Source organism: Vigna unguiculata, chromosome 5 (genome assembly GCF_037176805.1).
Source record: "Vigna unguiculata cultivar grain cowpea cultivar isolate G323 ecotype 2 chromosome 5, ASM3717680v1, whole genome shotgun sequence".
In the NCBI taxonomy this organism is placed as follows: Eukaryota; Viridiplantae; Streptophyta; class Magnoliopsida; order Fabales; family Fabaceae; genus Vigna; species Vigna unguiculata.
Window position 1 is genome coordinate 49,952,039 of NC_140796.1, and position 19,065 is coordinate 49,971,103.

The following is a 19,065-nucleotide window of genomic DNA, read 5'->3' on the forward strand; positions in this document are numbered from 1 at the left end:
TAACACTATCTTTTATGCATCTTTCCATGTTTGAGCAAGTGAATTTTGCAGGTACCATTAATGATAAAGTACAGTTCTCAATCCAAATTTCTATTCTTGACCTATGGGTCCATTGCTCATCATTGACCCCTAGATTTTTCTTGGCATATATGGTGGATTATTAGTCCCGTGTCAACTCGTACATAAGTTTGTTCTGCCAATGATCATTCACCTATAAAGAATGAAAAGCAATGGTAGACATGTTCAACGTTGGTATCGATGCAGATTTAGACTGAGAGACCGTAACCCCAAAAACACTATAAACAAAATATTACCAAAAGGAACTTTCAGTTGCAATTTGCTTAGCCGACAAATCATGACTCAACATAATAGTTGAAACATAATCAACAAAACAATAATTAAATTTTATGATTTGATCCAGACCAATCACCTTTCTTGACAGAAAAGCTCATAAAATTACGGCTCAAGGCAACTAAAGATTCATGTAATGATCTATTATCTTGAGAGATTTGTGGGAAGGAAGGTTTATATGCTTGAAATACCTAACCAGGAGAGTTTATATTTTGAGGCAAAGCACTTTTTTAAGACCAATCATTGGCAATTTGGCATCATAAAAGAATAATTGGTAGGAGACATATTATCTGCAAAAGGTGTTAGATGAGCACAATTTAAAAATATTGCTCTTACCTATTTTATGATATATATTATATAGATCATGGGTCCATTACCTAAAAGTCTCCTTCATCTCTCTCTTTCTGTCTGTCCTTTCTTTATCTCCACACATATATACATATTTATGTGTTCAATAATGTTGTTGGTCTCAAACTTTATAAGATATAGAATTAGAATTTGAGGAAATAACCCTCTTTTGCCTGGCTATGTGTACACCTTTTAGTTTATATCAGAAGTCTCTGTCATAACCCCTCTCTATGTCTCTAGGGTAGTTAGAATTTTGAAAGATTAGCAGTTAAACTTACCATACAAGGTCTGAGAGTTAGGAAGGATGGTCAAATACAAATTAGGTTGGAGTGATGGGTTTAATATTGTACTGATTAACAAATTATGATGAAATCAAGTAGTTAGTAATTTTGAGATTACCCTTTTGTACAATTTTGCTCTGGAAACAGATTTCTATAACTATAAGTAGAAAAGAATCTTAACGTGGCATGGTTTAGGTGATGACAGGGAATGGATGTTGACCCCTCAACAAAGGGGATAACACCAAACAAATCCATGACAGAGCTTGGATTAAATACACAAAGTGGTTAAGGTTGTGGACTATTATTCTAATCTTTTGGTTTGGTTGAATTGGTATGAGCACAGTTTTCTTGTTTATTTTATTTGTAGGACTAAATAAGCCACTCCAACAGTTAAAAAGAAAGTGAAAACACTTTTAATTTCAGAGAAATTTCAATAGGAAAGAAAACTTGATCTCATGCATGAGTTCAATGAATTTGCTGTGTTCAACTTGGTCTAAAACACATGAGTTCTTATTTGTTTTAAGTACACTGAGACAGAATTGAACCAATAAGAAAACACAGGCGGTTAGAAGAAAGAGAGAGAGAGAGAGAGTGGAGTAGGAGTCAGTGATCTAGTGGGTTCCTGCAGCAGACCCCACCTGTTCAAGTTTATTACTTTTTTTTGGTTTTATTCAAGTTTTTCTGGTTGAGCCACCTTTGAAGCCCCACAAGTCCAAACTCCAAAGAGAGCATGAGACAACATGTTGGGTTCCACAGAATGAGTTTCTCAATCTCAAATGTTTTCAACCCATAAAGCAACCCAAACAGACTAATCAATCAGGTTTCTTCATTGAGAAGGAGAAAAGAAAGAGATAGAGACACCCCATGAAAGATAAAAAGTTGCAAAGAGGATCATATCTGAGAAAAAGACTGGAACATATTACTTTGACAAGAAAGCCTTGATCTTTCCCTGCTCTATCACCTTCTCTATTTACACTCATATTTATCCAAAACACTAAACACAGCCACTTTCCAAAATTCTTGAGCTTTAGCAATTCAATTTGAATCACAGCAATGTTTCGGTTTCAGAGGAAGATGATATAATGGTATAAAACAAGTTTGCATGGCGAGCCACAGAATAGGAGAACTCGGTTTGTCTGAGTCGGGACCTTCAAGTCACCACATCCCTTATGGAGTGCTTCATGGAATTAACACTACTACTCCAGTATCAAGCTTAATGTATTCCTCAATAATATCGTCCTTTGACTTTTTCAGTTATAGCTGAATTCTTAAGGAATATGTTTATGGTGATTCATTGTTGAACAGATATGATTGGTTTGTTTGATTTGAAACTTTGTTTGTTCTGTTTTGGTTTGTTTCTTAGCAATCAAGGATCTGCTTTTGATTTTGGGGAGCTGGAGGAAGCAATTGTTCTGCATGGAGTTAAGGGTAGAAATGATGATGACAAAGCATGTATGTTTCCGTTTTCATCAGTGGTGCTTTTTTTCTGACGTTTGATAAGCATAACCAACTCTTTCCAAAAGCATGGAGAGAAAAAAGAGGTGGTGGGGGGTGAAGGATAAGAAGTTTGAATATGTCTAAAGAATGCGCAGTGGGGGGTTACCATTTCCGATACAATAATGATTCTGAGACAATAGACTTGGATGGCGTGGGGTTACAATCTTAGAAACTGACCTCTTTGCATGATTTACTGACTCCATAACTGATGAAAAGTTGGATTAGGTTCCTCTGCCTTTTTTTGTTGTTATAATTGAAATTGAAAGTCCTCTGGTCTTTATTTTGGTAATCTTCAACCCCTTCGGTTTGGTGATCCTCTTGAGATTTTGCTTTTGTGATTCTTGCAGCTTTATTCACAGCCAGACCTGCAGCTACACTGGAAATGTTCCCTTCATGGCCAATGAGATTCCAACAAACCCCAAGAGTACTAGTCTCCTACTACTTCTTCATCTTTGACCATTTATTTAAACATGCTTAATTGCTTATGCTTACAAGTTCAAGAAATCTCAATATTTTATATCCCTTTTTATTGTGAAAATGATATTCTCCAAATCCTGAGCCTTGTAATAATTTGATATTATTTCTTCTGCACCAAAGTTTGATCTTTTTATCTGAATCAAAAAAAATTGGTGGCTTTCCACATACAGGGTGGTTCAAAGTCAGGAGGGGAAAGCACTGATTCAGGTCTTTCCAGCAAGACTGAGCCCCCCCTTGAGGCAGAATCTCCCATGAGTAAAAAGGCATCTTCTTCAGATCACCAGGCTTTTGATCAGCAGCATCTGCAGCAAAGACAGCAACTTCAACAGGATATGGCAAGTGATGCCGCAAGAACACCCTCTTCACAGAATCAATCAGCAGCCAAATCACAAGAAAAGGTCTCTCTCTATCTCTCTCATTCAGAGTCTCTTTTCTTTTTTGTCTCAAAAAATTAATTTTTTCAAACCAATCTTGTTGAAAATACCATCATTTACTAAATATGAGCACTTTTATCTGAATCTTAATTCACCATGCTATAAAGTAGTCTTTCCAGGAGACTAAACTCCAGTTGGTCTCTCAATAGGGTCTACACCTCAAGAAAGGTCATTAAACCACTGTTTTTCACTGTTAATCTCTCAGTTCTCTCTTTCCATATCCCCAAAACTCGGGGAAAGTTGGCCTTTTAAATGCTATTTTTACTGTTTTGATCTGTCCCTCCTCTCTCTCTCTCTCTCTCTCTCTTGTATCTTCACAGAGAAGGCACAGATCCCAACAGCTTTCAGAAAATCAAAAGAACACAGAGTTTTCCTGATTCCTGAACGATTTTCTGATGAATGTCTGACATGAAATATGATAGAGATATACTGAGAGGGATGTGGACAAAGTACGAACAAAAAACAAATTGAGAATCTTTTCAGTACTTATCAACGTTTCTCATTAAAGTGACCCCCTCACTTCGCTCAATATAGAGAAAACTTGGGTTCTTATCTAGAGTCAAATTTGGTGTTCGAAATCTAAACCAAAGTATACACCAAAACAATGGATGGTAACGATGCTTTTTGCTACCCATATCATATTGATGATTGCATGACTCTAGAGAAATGGCCCAAGGGGCCTCAGGATTCAGAAATGCTTCCCAGAGTGAGCACTCTAATGTGTCATGTTTTGTTTTGGATTAATGTTTTTGCTAAAACTCAGATAGATGTGATGAAGTTGAGTGATATTTAACAGTTTCTTCTTTTCCTCCCTCATTTATTTAGTCACTAATATGATCACATTTTCTGGTTTGTATTGTAGTCCTAAGTTCTACACTGTGTTGAGCATATGAACATTTCTCTGCATCTCAGTGTCTTAATTTCTTCCCCTTCTGAAATCATCAATGTCTTTTGAATAATGTTTTCTGGATCTTTTCTCTTGCAGAGAAAGGGAGCTGGTTCAACATCAGAGAAACCACTTGATGCAAAGGTGATTAACTACTTTTCCGATGTCTTTCTTTTTTCTCTCTATTTTTTCATTATGAGGTTTTACATAGAATATAATGTAATATTTTGTTGCTGTCCTCAGACACTAAGACGTTTAGCTCAAAACAGAGAGGCTGCAAGGAAAAGCCGTCTCAGGAAAAAGGTGTGTCCTTCAAATTGTGTACAAACTCATTTGGTTGTTGATAAATGAACATATATAATATCTCAGAAAGTGGTAACTGCAAAAGAGATACATAGTTTACTGCATTTTTCTTCTGTGTGTGGAACAGGCTTATGTGCAGCAACTAGAATCAAGTAGATTAAAGCTTACCCAGATAGAACAAGAACTCCAAAGAGCACGTTCTCAGGTTCTCTAGTAATGTATTACATTTTATTTTGTATTTAACTTTTTTTCTATACTTTTAATGATTATTATTTGAGTTGTTATAATTTGTAGGGCTTGTTCGTGGATTGTGGTGGTGTTGGAAGCAATGTATGCTCTGGTGAGTTTATCTGGTTGATTTGAAATGAAGTACCATTTTCTAATTCCATCCACAAACTGAGAAAGATTAAAGTGCTTATTACCATAGTTTTTAAGTAGAACACATCTTTGGAATACCAAATAAAATTCAAAGTTCAATTTTTTGATATCCTCGTTCAAATTGTAATGAAGTCTCTGCATTTGACCAGAATCTGTGGCTAGATAATTCGTGTTTGAATAATAAAATCAAAAGGGCAATGTTTGAATTTGATAACGCTAACATATTTTATGTCTAGACGTACGACCTTTTCATAACATATTATATAAACTATAAAAGCCACTTTATGTGCTTCGGCTTTTCAGAGAAGAGAATTATTCCATTCTGATACTGCTCTTTTCGACTTATGGTAAAATAATACGATTTTGGAGTAAAAAGCTGATATCAGACAATATAATAGTTTTAAATCATTATAAATAGAATCACACTTTCTAATGAAAAGGAAATGCACTACATAATATGATTAATCAATTGATCTATGCAGGAAATAAAATAGTGCTGATTGTTTCATTAGTGGTCACATTCAACCGGTCACCAAATCAACCAACATTTCAACAGTAAAAAATATAGTATTAGCAAGTAAAATATGTATATAATATGAGAACAATATTTGAAGCAGCACCACACATATTTTATATTGCAGTTTAATATGTATACTACTGATATAATCAATGACAGCAATTATTGATCAAGTAATGATAAGTAACAAGAATGGTTTTGTTATGCAGCAGGAGCCGCAATGTTTGACATGGAATATGGAAGATGGTTAGAAGAAGATCACAGGCTAATGGGGGAGCTTCGTAACGGGTTGCAAGTACCCTTATCAGATAGTGATATGAGAGTGATGGTGGATGGATATCTCTCCCACTATGATGAGATTTTCAGGCTCAAGGGTGTGGCTGCAAAATCAGATGTGTTTCACCTTATCAATGGCATGTGGACTTCCCAAGCTGAACGTTGCTTCCTCTGGATTGGTGGTTTTAGACCCTCTGATCTCATCACGGTGAGTGTGCACTATGCATAAAGAAAAAAATCAGTAAAAACAATATTCATATCAGTGATGACAAAGAGTGCAAAGTTTGTGGAATCCATATATTGCTTAATGTGGTAAAGATAATTAATGGTATAGACAAGGAACATGGTCATTTATTTGGTCACTCCAAGTCTCAAGGGTGAGTCGTTTTCTTTGGATTTTGGAAATTGAGAATATCAGTTTTTTGGAGAACGAGATAAACAACTTTTTCGGTAACAGCATTGCTTTACTGTTATTAGTAATTTGTCCCATGTCAGTGGTTGTGGCAGTGAATAACTGTTCCAATGTCGTAGGGAAATTTTGCAGCCAACAATTACTAATCTTACTAATTAGTAATTACCATTACCATACCTCATCAAAGACTCATCAAATATTATAAATCTTAATTTCTTAAGCACTGTACTGTATCCAAGGATTATTATTATTATTGTTGTTGTTTTTTGTTTTGGTCAGATGCTGATACAACAATTGGAGCCACTGGCTGAGCAACAGATAATGGGAATGTATGGTCTGAGACATTCCTCACAGCAAGCAGAAGAAGCACTCTCTCAGGGCCTTGAACAGTTGCAGCAATCTCTGGTGGACACCATTGCTGGAGGCCCAGTTGTTGATGGTGTGCAACAAATGGTGGTTGCCATGAGCAAACTAGCCAATCTTGAAGGATTTGTTCGTCAGGTAAAACAAACTTCACACATTCTAATCAATAACACAGAATAAAGTAAAGAAATGTATTACACAATGACTTAAAAGTTTTCTTTTTTAACAGATTTGGTTGGTCAAGTTCTTCTTTTTTCTTCTGGGGTGAATTCAATATGTGTGACATGATGCAGTTTCTGTTTAACTAATGATTTTCTGTGGTTTTTGTCAAAATTTGATTTGAATGTGTGTGACTTGTCCATTCTAATTTTTATGGTTTAGATGCCTATTGGCTTATAAACTTGCTAGTTGAAAATGGAAACCATGTTAATTGCACTTGGGCTATGGCATCTTTTACCTTCTTTTGACTTTTGGAAAAGATTTATAGGATAGTTATGACACTTTATTACGCTTTTAACTGTTTCTGCATAAATAAAGAAACGAGTCCATGATTAGTTAGTAACAGTTGAAATGCTACTTTCTTTCTAGTCCATATATCTCTTTTTGCTTATTTTAGACCTCACATTTGTGCTGTTTATCATAGCTAATATTCTTTTGATGATCACTTCATTTGTTTGAACTTGAGAATAATAATTAATTCCTCCCCCATTTTCATCTATTTTTTGCATGTGTTGCTTTCATTCAATGTGATTTTTTTTTTGGCTTAATTATATATATACAGATAACTAGCTATGTTACTTAAATTATCTTAACTTCTCGGTCATCACGTCTCTCTTAAGTATATTGTTTCTTGCCAATTACTTTCGTTTTCTTGTAAGTTAGAACCTTCTTTTTTATCAAAATATTGGGTTTATATGCATCTGATGAAGTTTTTCCATTTTAAATGTCTCGGTCAGAAGTTGGTTTTAGAAAGCGATGGGCTACATTGAAAAAGAAAACTTGATAGAATTATCATCATTACCATTTTAAAAAGACAATGTCACCGTGTTTTCTAATTTATTAAATTGCAGGGTTGTAGCAGAAAACAAATTATACTTCTTTATTCAATGATTAGTGACTGTCAATGAAATTTATTGATTACCCAAACTCACCAATTTGAACCCTTCTTTGACTCTATCCAATATTTGAATTTAATTTAACTAGGTACATATATAGAATACCATTCCCCATTATTCTTAACAAAGTATTGTAGTACTTTTTTAGAAAATAACAAACACTTTCTCTTGTTAGAGACCAATAATTGCTTCAGCAAGTTTTTTTTTTTTTTTTGGTGACTGTTGTAACTTAACTTGCAAGAGATGTACATTTATTTCTAATACATGCACATGTAGATACATATTAATTCTTAATTAATTTCTTAATTGTACTTGGGTTATTTGGTGATTTATTAAGGGTTGATGTTTATTTATGAATTGAAGGCTGATAATTTGAGGCAACAAACTCTTCATCAGTTATGTCGATTACTCACAGTTCGTCAAGCAGCACGATGTTTCATTGTGATCGGAGAATACTATGGTCGTCTTCGAGCCCTTAGTTCTCTCTGGGCATCAAGACCACGAGAGTAAGTTATTAACAAAAATCATGGTAAAATTTGAAAGTCTTAAAAATGAAACATAACTTTTTTATTAATTTCAATGAGTACAATGTTGTTGTTTTTCTATAATGTTTTGATGTCTCTTTTATACTTGTCATTTGCTTTTGCCATTTTATTTTATGTATTTATTTTTTTTATTAGGAGGATTTAATCTTATCTTGTAAGTTTATATATATATCTCTTATTTATGCTTCGTAACAATTTTCTCTTGGAATACTGAAACAGGACCTTGATCGGTGATGACAACTCATGCCAAACAACCACAGAAATGCAAGTGGTCCAACATTCTCAGAATCATTTCTCAACTTTCTGAGAGATGTAATTATAAAAATCCATTAGCTTGAAAATTAAGAAGCTTGTTATATGTGATGGGGCTGCTTTTTACCATGATGAATGCCAGTGTCTTCTTGAAAAAAAAAATGTTTATTTATTTTTCTTTTCAGCCTTCTAGTGCTTTTATGTCTGTAAATGTAAAAATTTAGTTTTAATGTGCATGCAAGATGAGAAAGCTCCTACTTTAGCTAAAAAGGAAATAGAAAAAAAAATTGCATTTTATGAAAAGGTTCATGTTGTCATGTGTATTTTACATATGGCATTGATATATGTAGATAAAATATCCATAATATATTAACTCTATGTATGCCTAGTTAGGTATATATATCACTTCTTGTTTGCTAACATTTAATATATATATCAATATATATCTATATATAAATACCTGACATACCTTGATTAATGACTCTACAAAATCATAATTAAAGTGGACACAAATGAGAAAGAAAAAAGAGGTTGTTGAGTTGCATTTATGTTGGTAGTGGTTGTGTGGTTGCAAGTGGAGTGTGGAGTGAAAAATGAAAAGGAATAAAAAAACGAAGGTATGAGTAAAGAAGATATTGTCTTATTAAGGTGGTTCATTGCACAACTTGGTATCTAAAAAGGAAGGGTTGTTTTTATGTTCTTTAAGGTTGCAAATGGGAGAAGGAGTGCTTTATGTTGATTGGTATGAAGTGGTGGCAATTAGGTTTAGTTTATCAATGCAAAAGAAGGAAAAAGAAAGAAAGTGGAGGGAAAAAAAAGTTGAAAAAATGAAGAGGGGTTTTTTTTGTTTCTTTGCTTCTGTTCATAGGGATAGAATATAGAGGAAAAGATTTGGATTTTATGAAAAACTCAAAAGCATGGTTTCAGAATGATAGAGAGAATTGCATGTAACCCCTTCACTATCAGACAACAGATATACTCATATAATTTATTTTATACAGGTGTATTCATTGTTTCCATAACTTCTTCTTCCAAAAGATATCAATGTCAGATTTATCACAATACACTGACACCACACACTGTAAAACTAAAACCACAAACAAAAATTAAATGTCATTTGTGAATATTCGTTTTATAATTAATATTATTATTTAATTATAAATTAAGTTTTTCATAATAAGTTTAACTGACATGTGAAATTGTTTTATTAACTGACAAAAACATCACAATTATTGAATTTATATGAAAAGAATGAGTTGGGATTTTTATTGTTAATGAAATAATTTCATCTTAACACTATACATTGATTGCTCTGTGTTTTCTCAATACATAAATAATTTAATATATAATTAATTATTATAAATAAATATGATTAAAATATAAATTATATTTTTGTTTATTATATTTATTTATATTTATTAGAAATAAATATGATTAAAATATAAAAGTATTAGGTAACGTACGTTTTCAATCCTTATTAATTTATAGTTTGGGTTTATTCTATCATAATAATAATAATAATAATAAATTATTGTATATATAAGTTAAATAAAGTAATCTACCTTCGCTCAAATACATATACAGTACAACTCACGACATGCATAACAACGTAAGTGTCAATAAAAACTTTTACGCGTACATGCACATCCCGACAAAGAAAATAAATAAAGTACTATTTTCACTTCAATATGACATTTTTAATTGAACACGTGATAGATGTTTATATTATGGTTAAAAAAAAAAATATTATTGAGTTTACGTGTTAATTTTAATGCTATTTTAAAATTTTTAACATAAATTAAAATCTTCTTATGAAAATATAAGAAAACTCTTAAACATAACCAATTATAGTAACACCGTTAGTAACTATAGTTATTGATTATTAAAATAGTCATTATTATGAATTAAAAAAATATAATTTGATCATTAAATTAGTCTTCAAAATTAATTACTAAGATTTTGATTAAGAAAGAAGATTTGTCAATAGAAATTAGTTACCAAAGTTTTGGTTTCCAAATGAATTAGTTTCTAAATAGATTTCTAATTAATTAGTAACCAATTTAATGATAAATTATAATTTTTTAGTGACTATTGTATTAGTTTGGTAAACTAGTATCAAAGTGTAGTCACTGTAATAATTATCTGATTATAAATTTTCTTGTATTGTAATTTTTTGGATGAATAACAAAAATGCTCAAATAAGATATAAGTGTTTGATGAAACACAGGTAAGTTAAAACTTGAGAGAAATATTTTATTGAATTATTCTAAAATAAAAGAAATGTGCTTGAATATAAAGGGAAAATTCAAGCAACCGAAAATCATAAAATAAAAAACTGAAAGAAGATATTAAATATATCTCTAATATACTAAAGGTCAACTACAAAATAATAGAATATTAGACTTGATTGTAATTTTTTATTCCTCACTTTTCCTTTAAATTTAATCTCTAAATGTCTAAGTATTTGTAATTTCATTTAATATTTTATTTTGAGACATTTACCTATTGTGTTGGACTAAAAAAATAGTAAAATAAATTAAAAGGTAAATATAAAATAAATACATGTTTTCTTTATGATGGGAGTATTTTTTGTTTTCAAATTATTAAACTATAGCTTATAATTAAACTTATAAATAATGTATAAAGAACAACTAAAATTAAAAACTAATAGTCACTTAACAAATAAATAATATAAAGATGATCACCGATTTGTAATGTATGAACAAAGAACTTAAAGAAATTTAATAGAAATAAACATAATTTGTTTATTACTTGACAATATTAGATTGGTTAACAATATATTAGAATTAAAAATTATTTTCAATATAAAGTATGATAAATAAATAAAATTTGATAATTATAATTCAATTTTTTTTCATGGAAATCACTTATTCAAAGTATATATTAACAAAAAAAAAACATTAGTAAAATAAGATGAATTTATTATTATAATAATGATAATAATATCATTATTATTATTAATAAGTGTATGAATTACAAATGAATACTATGTAATCCAAAACTAAACCAAAACAATAAAATTGTCTAATATTACATCATACACTAAATAAAATAAAAAAATTAATTATCTAAAGCCATATTAAATCAAACTTCTAAGCACAATTCAAAATTGAACTAAAAAACATAACTCTTTAATGACATACAATTACCACTATAAAATCCAAAACTAAACCAAAATTCAAAATTGCTTAAAGTTACATCACACACTAAATAAAACAAAAACAAAAATAAATTTGTCTAATATTATGTCACATCTAATTTTTGAATTTTTGAACAATGACACACAATTCAAGATGACAAAAAAATATAATTATTTAATTGACACAAAATATTATTGGACAATCAAAGCTAAACAAAAATAATAATAATAATAAAATTGTCTAATGTTAGATCACATACTAAATCAAAAAATAAAATTATCTAATGTTATGTCACTTCTATCTTCTAAGCACAATTCAAGACTAAACAAATAAATAAAATTATTTAATGACACAAAATAATCGTTACAAAATCCAAAACTAAACAAAATAAAATAAAATTATTTAATGTTTCATCATGCACTAAATCAAAAAAACAAAATTATTTAATATTATGTCATATCTAACTTCTCAGAAGTGACACATAATTCAAGATGACCAAAAAATAAAATTATTTAATGATACAAAATGATCACAATAATATCCAAAACTAAATAATAAAATAAAATTGTCTAATGTCATGTAAGATATTGAACTAAAAAAAAATGTCTAATGTATATCATATCTAACTTTTAATCATAATAAAAACATGAATAAAAAAAAACACAATTTTTAATGACACAAAATGACTTTTGTGTTTAACATACTTATGTTAAACAAAATTGGTATGTTTTTTTATCTAACTTAAATGTATTTAAGATTGAATGATAATTTATCTATGTTGCATTTACTTATAATAAGAATTAATTAGTCATAAAAATAAATTTTTATTTCATTTTTAAAAATATTTCTTTAAAGTTAAATTATAATTTTGCTAGTCAAATAAGTTATAATATATATTTATATTTAGGCATTCAATTACACCTGTCTCTAAATACGTTTTGTCATTATTTACAGTGATTTCAACATGTAAAAAGTAGAATTCAGATGACAATTTTACTGAATTACATGAAAAGAATTAATTCAGATTTTGATTGTTAATGAAATAATTTCATCTGAACACTACATTGATTACTCTATTTCCTCAATACATATATACTTGAATATATATATATATATATATATATATATATATATATATATATATATATATATATATATATATAAAATTATTTATTATAAATAAATATAATTAAAATATAAGAGTATTAAGTAAGATAAATTTTCAATCTGTTCTATAAGATAATTGAATGCATAAATATATATATATATATATATATATATATATATATATATATATATATATTAAAATTCAAATACATAATACAGTTCATAACACGACATGCATGATAACGTAAGTGTAAATATAACTTTTACGCGCACATGCATATCCCGACAAAAAAATAAATAAAGCATTATTTTCACTTAAATATGACATATTTTTAATTGAACACGTGATAGATGTTTTTGTTATGGTTAAGATATTTCTTTATTGAGTTTTTATATTAATTTTTATATTAGATTTTATAGAAATCACTTTAAGTATATATCAACACAAAAAAAACATTATGAAATAAGATAAATTCATTAATAATAATAATAATAAATTATTATTATGTATATCAATTATACATAATATATTATTTTTATGATATATATATATATATATATATATATATATATTTAATATTTTTCAACTTTATTGCAGGTTTGTGTTATTTCAAATGTCAGAACTCTTTATTAAAAAGATTGTATTGTACAATGTTTGTTCAAGAGTGTACACTCAACAATTTCTCTTAAATACAATATATAGGTGTTATTCAACCACAATCCTTCCTTGCCCTTGTTATATAATATGAATACAAGTGGTATATAAACACAATCATTTATTTTATTTTTAAACATTTTTAATAAAAAAAAAATATACCTTTTGTTTAATTTTTATCCTTATAAGAAAAGAAGCTAATTAATTATATTTTTAATATATCTATCTTTTAAAATTTTCTGTTTAAATTTAGTAAGAATAAAATTTAAGAGAATAAGTTATAATACATGACAATGAGGAGAGTAGTTTTATGTAGTACCCTTGGTTAAGCAAGATTTTATAAACTTGATCAGAATTGAATTTAAAGAGAAAACAAAGAACATGTTAAAGAAACAGAGTTTATGTGACATGAATACCAGTTTTAATGGATAAAACAATATTTTAAAGATAAACACTTATCTCCAACTAGACATAACCCTTGTTCTAACGTCTTGCAACACTAAACACTCCTTGTTGAGGGATACAGAGCTATACCAATAACTTATATACAGAGAACATCAAAATTTGCTCTGCTCTGTTTAATCTCTACAATTAGTTTAATCAATCTAATTATAGATTAGTTTTTTGCAATTGGTAATGCAACTCCTAAACCATAAATCACAGTTTTCTTTTTTATTTATAGTGAACCCTTAATTCAAAATGAAGTGATTGAATAAAGAAAGGTTATGAAAACAAGTGAGATAATTTATCATATAATAAACTTAAATCTTAATTAATAGTTAAATGTTCAAAGATTGAAAAAAAATATTGTTTATTGTTTTATATTTTTATGGTCAAAATTCATTTCTCTAATCTCTCACCCTCTGCAGGAGCAAAAGTATTACTTCACACTCTCCCTGTAAATATATACATAAATAGAATAAAAATTATAAATTAAATAACATTTGAATGAAAAAAAAAATAGAGTATTACATCGAACGTAAAATTTGTACGTGCATGCATGCACGGTAATATCTCCGTGTGAATTGGGGCTGTGGGCGCATATCGCACGTGCATATTCGAATAAAAACAAATAATGGTTAACGTAAACGAACCGATTCATGCACAGTTCATGCAGAAGAGTTCCAAGTAAAAATAATGATTTTCTTTTTCTATTTAATTAACAATTCAATTCAATTTAGTATTTATCATAATTGTAAATCATTGCTCAAAGCTTTAAGTATACAAAATATTTTAGACTGCAAGTGAAATTAGTGAGTAAATAACAGTGTAGAATTACTGGACAATAAAATAATAAATTGTTGAATTTGATATTTTATATAGATATTTTTAGAATAATCTTCACAGTTCTTTCTTTAATACCAGGTGAATATAACATTTATGCGTTAATTTGTTATGTGAGATTTAATTCCTGAACAATGACACATAATTTAAAATGATCAAAAAATATAATTATTTAATGATACAAAATTGCATGATCTAAAATTAAACAATAAAATAAGATTGTCTAATATAATATTATACATCGAACTCAAAAACAAAATTGTCTATTGTATATTATATTTAACTTTTTAGCACAATCTAAGACTAAATCAAAAAACACAATTTTTTAATACAAAATATCGCTCCAAATCTATACCAAGAAAAAAAATTATATAATATTACATTACGTACTAAATCGAAAAGTAAAATTGTTTAATATTATGTCATATTTAACTTCTGAACAGTGATATACAATCCGAGATTGAATCAGATAACAAAATTATGTAATGACACGTTACATTTAACTTTTGAAATGATAAGGTTAAAAATTTCTAACACACATTTTATTATTAAAATATATTAAAAAAACTAAATTATTTAATATTACATCACATACTAAATCGAAAAGTAAAATTGTTTAATATTACGTCACATCTAATCTCTCAACAGTGACACACAATCCAAGACTAAATGAGAAAACAAAAATATATAATAACACGTTACATCTAACTTCGGAATAATGATAAGGTTAAGAAATTCTGACACACATTTTATTATTAAAATGTTGAAAAAAAAAACAAATTGTTTAATATTACATCACATACTAAATAAAAAAGTAAGATTATTTAATATTATGTCACATCTAACTTCTGAACAGTGACACACAATCCAAGACTGAATAAGAAAACAAAATTATGTAATAACACGTTTCATCTAACTTCTGAATAATGATAAGGTTAAAATTTCTAACACACATTTTATTAAAATATATTAAAAAAATAAAATTGTCTTATATTACATCACATACTATATCGAAGAACAAAATTATTTAATGTTATGTCACATCTAACTTCTGAACAGTGACACACAGTCCAAGAGTGAATGAGAAAACAAAATTATATAATTACAAGTTTCATCTAACTTTTGAATAATGATAAGGTTAAAAATTTCTTACATACATTTTATTAAAATATATTAAAAAAACAAAATTGTCTTATATTACATCATATACTAAATCGAAGAACAAAATTATTTAATGTTATGTCACATCTAACTTCTGAACAGGGACACACAGTCCAAGATATAATTTTGTTTTCTGATTCAGTCTTGGATTGTGTGTCACTCTTCAGAAGTTAAATGTGACATAACATTAAATAATTTTGCTTTTTGATTTATTATATGATGTAATATTTAAAAAAAATATTTTTTTAAAACATCTTAATAATAGTGTGTCAAAAAATTTTAGTCTTATCATTATTCAAAAATTAGACGTAACGTGTCATTATATAATTTTGTTTTCTAATTCCTGAATATTAATAAGGTTAAAAATTTCTGACACACATTTCATTATTATAATATATTAAAAAAAATTGTCTTATATTACGTTACATACTAGATTAAAGAACAAAATTATTTAATGTTATGTCACATCTAATTTCTGAACCGTAACACACAATTCAAGATTGAATCAGAAAATAAACATACAGTCCAAGATTGAATCAGAAGACAAAATTGTTATATAATGACAGGTCAGATCTAACTTCTAAATAATGATAAGGTTAAAATTTCTGACACAGAGTTTATTATTAAAATATATTATTTTTCTTTTAAGAAAATCAAATCATTTCCATGATACTGAAAATGAGAATTTGCAGGGTTAAGCTTTTACAATTGCATAGCCCTTTAATACATAGTTTATTATATTCCATAGTCTCATTTTAATGATAAAGAAATTACCAGAACAATTTAAACTTGTAAACATATCAAAAGGGTAATACAAATTAAGCAAAGTAAACCACACTTAACATAAAAACTCACAGATAGTTTTATTACAAACCAGGAAATTAAAAACTGAGACACCAGGTGCATATTTCAAAGAAACAAAAGCAACACTTATAACGATAATACTCATAACTCTTATTTTCTTCTACTCTCCATACTTCAAAATAAACCATCATTTTAGATCTTGATAAACGGTTCAGGTGCATCTCAGATAACGCATACACTTTATTTCCTTTTTCTCACAATGTGCATGTTCATCTTCTAATGTGCCTGCCGTTGAAGCTTCTTCACCACTCACCAGGATGCACTCAGAGGCCTCTTCAGTTTCTTCAGTTTTTCATTCCTCTTTTGAGCCATTGTTGAGGGTGGTGTCTTCATGAACTCAGTTAACTGCATCAAAATATTATAATTATACAGAGATCTTAATTCAGTAAACCTGCAATATGTATTCAGAAAAATAGACTAAACTCAAAAACTGTCATTCAATTTCAAGGTTATCAGATATAGCAAATTTTTTAATTTACAATAATTATCTTAAAAATCATATTAATGATTGTTAAAAGTGCTTGACAACATTAGCTTAGTTGTCAAATACAACACTAATTATATTTGAAACATAATCACTTACTATTTTCTTTCTCTTCTCTTCATCTTCAGCCTGTTGCAGATGTAAAAGAATATAAAATATGTTAAACACCAAAAAACATTTAGAAAGAAAAAAAATAATAAGAACCCTCAATTTCAATATTGTCTACCAGAATATTTTTCAGACTCTCATTCTCGGTTTTGAGATTTCCCAGCTCTGCTTCAAGCTCCACAGTATATGCCTGCATCAGAAGATTTTGCATGTTAACTAGTAAACCATATCTAAAAAGACACGGTGAAAATGAACCAAAAAATTGATTATGGAAGATGAGAAAGGTAACATACTCTTTATGTTAGGGGATTAATAATTATCAAACATATGAATCTGATGTATATAACAAAAGAGAAGGTTACGATGACTACAAAACCTGTCTTCTTGCACGAGATCGTGCTGCAGATTCTCGATTCTTCAGCATTCTGCGCTGCCTTCTCTCTACTACCACTTCAGGAGGACCAGACATGATCCTCTTCTTACCCTTGTTGCTACTTGATTCAGCTATGTTTTGAGGATTCTCCACAGCAACATTTGCAGGAGGGAGATTCCTCATAACAAAGTGGTTATTCTGTGGCAGCATTTGAGGTGGTTCAAATCTAGCACAGGGCACATTGACATTAGATCCAGTAGTGCCTATTAATATATAGCTTGTGTTAAATGGCACATGAGTTGGGATGGTAGGGAAATGATTCTGAGGTAATATAGTAGTGAACAGTGTTGATTCAGTAACAACCCCAGCTTTTACCAGGAAATCCTCCAAAGTCATTTCTCCAAATGTGGATTCATTTTGGAGGGTTTCATTCCTGGCAAGAGTGGTGTTGTTGTTGTTTTCAGGTTCAGTGTTTTGTGGTTGGCTTTTCTGGATCTGAGACCAAACTTCTTCCGAAGTTTTCTTGCAATTTGGGGGAGGGACAGAGGTTGAGGCTGAGGCTGAGTTTGGCTGAGGAATGGTGGGTTCCGGTGCAACGCCTTTGTTCTTTTCAGCTTCATCGTAGGGTAGAGGAGGGTTCACTTGGATTTCATCGGTGTTCCAAATGCTGGCTATGAATTCATCCATGTTCATCGTTCCTGAGCTCTTTCCGTTCTTGCCACTGGCCTCGTCACTGAATTTTGCTGGTTCAGCTGAAAATGCAGTGGCACCTCTTGCTCTGATTGTTGGAAATTCAAGAATGCAGATTAAAAAAATCAGTTTTTGCCTCAGAAATCACCAGTAAAAAAATGACAGAGAGCTTGAAATGAAATGCATTAAAAAAAAATGACAGAAAACTTGAAATGCATATCAGAATTAAAAACTCATGGAAAATTGAAACGCATCGGTAGCTAACTTGAAAACAGCACATCTGGGTGAACCTTGAACTAACCCCAAGATCCCCAAAAGATAAAAACCAAAATTCTCATCATTTATCAGAAAACTCAGATTATGCAATCGATGTGCTGAACTGGGAGTGTACCAGTTGCATGCAACATGCAATCATGCATCTGAGTATGATCGAAATGATAGAAGCCGATTAAGGGCAAGAACAGAAGCAAAATGATGCAATGCAGAAGAAAGAGAAAAAATTGAAGCAAAGGGTAGCTGAGTACCAAGAGAAGGAAGAGACTGAATTATGAAAAATGAGGAAGATGTGAGGAGTTAATATAGGCGATGAGTAAAGGAAGAAGAAGAACAAGGTGAAATAGAGGAAGAGATTAAAGAGAATGGTAGAAATGGTTTCACTGGATCGAGACAAGGCTTTAACTGCCATTGGTATCATTTTAACACAATATTTGTTTCACTCAGTTTCTGGCTTTACTTTATCATTG

The 19,065-nt window shown here is 29.5% G+C and overlaps 2 protein-coding genes across 5 annotated transcripts; one reads left to right on the plus strand and one right to left on the minus strand.

Moving 5' to 3' along the window:
* The first annotated feature begins 1,471 nt into the window (after nucleotides 1-1,471).
* On the plus strand, nucleotides 1,472-8,738 carry LOC114185634 (transcription factor TGA9-like). 4 transcript variants are annotated; one of them, XM_028073484.2, is made up of 12 exons: nucleotides 1,472-2,198; nucleotides 2,344-2,432; nucleotides 2,825-2,901; nucleotides 3,125-3,352; nucleotides 4,374-4,418; nucleotides 4,518-4,577; nucleotides 4,705-4,782; nucleotides 4,872-4,917; nucleotides 5,685-5,956; nucleotides 6,440-6,661; nucleotides 8,002-8,144; nucleotides 8,403-8,738. In XM_028073484.2, the coding sequence occupies exons 1-12, from the start codon at nucleotides 2,083-2,085 to the stop codon at nucleotides 8,488-8,490; spliced, it is 1,464 nt and encodes a 487-aa protein (XP_027929285.1). In that variant the 5' UTR covers nucleotides 1,472-2,082; the 3' UTR covers nucleotides 8,491-8,738. The 4 variants fall into 4 exon arrangements, with proteins under 4 accessions (XP_027929285.1, XP_027929284.1, XP_027929286.1 ...); XM_028073483.2 differs by having other exon boundaries at nucleotides 1,494-2,198; nucleotides 5,682-5,956; XM_028073485.2 differs by lacking the exon at nucleotides 2,344-2,432 and having other exon boundaries at nucleotides 1,506-2,198; nucleotides 5,682-5,956.
* Nucleotides 8,739-16,641: 7,903 nt separating this feature from the next.
* On the minus strand, nucleotides 16,642-18,741 carry DPBF2 (Basic-leucine zipper (bZIP) transcription factor family protein). The gene is given in 6 exon segments (XM_085673487.1): nucleotides 16,642-17,012; nucleotides 17,251-17,280; nucleotides 17,378-17,449; nucleotides 17,636-18,363; nucleotides 18,366-18,410; nucleotides 18,714-18,741. Coding segments are annotated over 6 exon segments (999 nt in total). The 3' UTR covers nucleotides 16,642-16,916.
* Nucleotides 18,742-19,065: the final 324 nt, after the last annotated feature.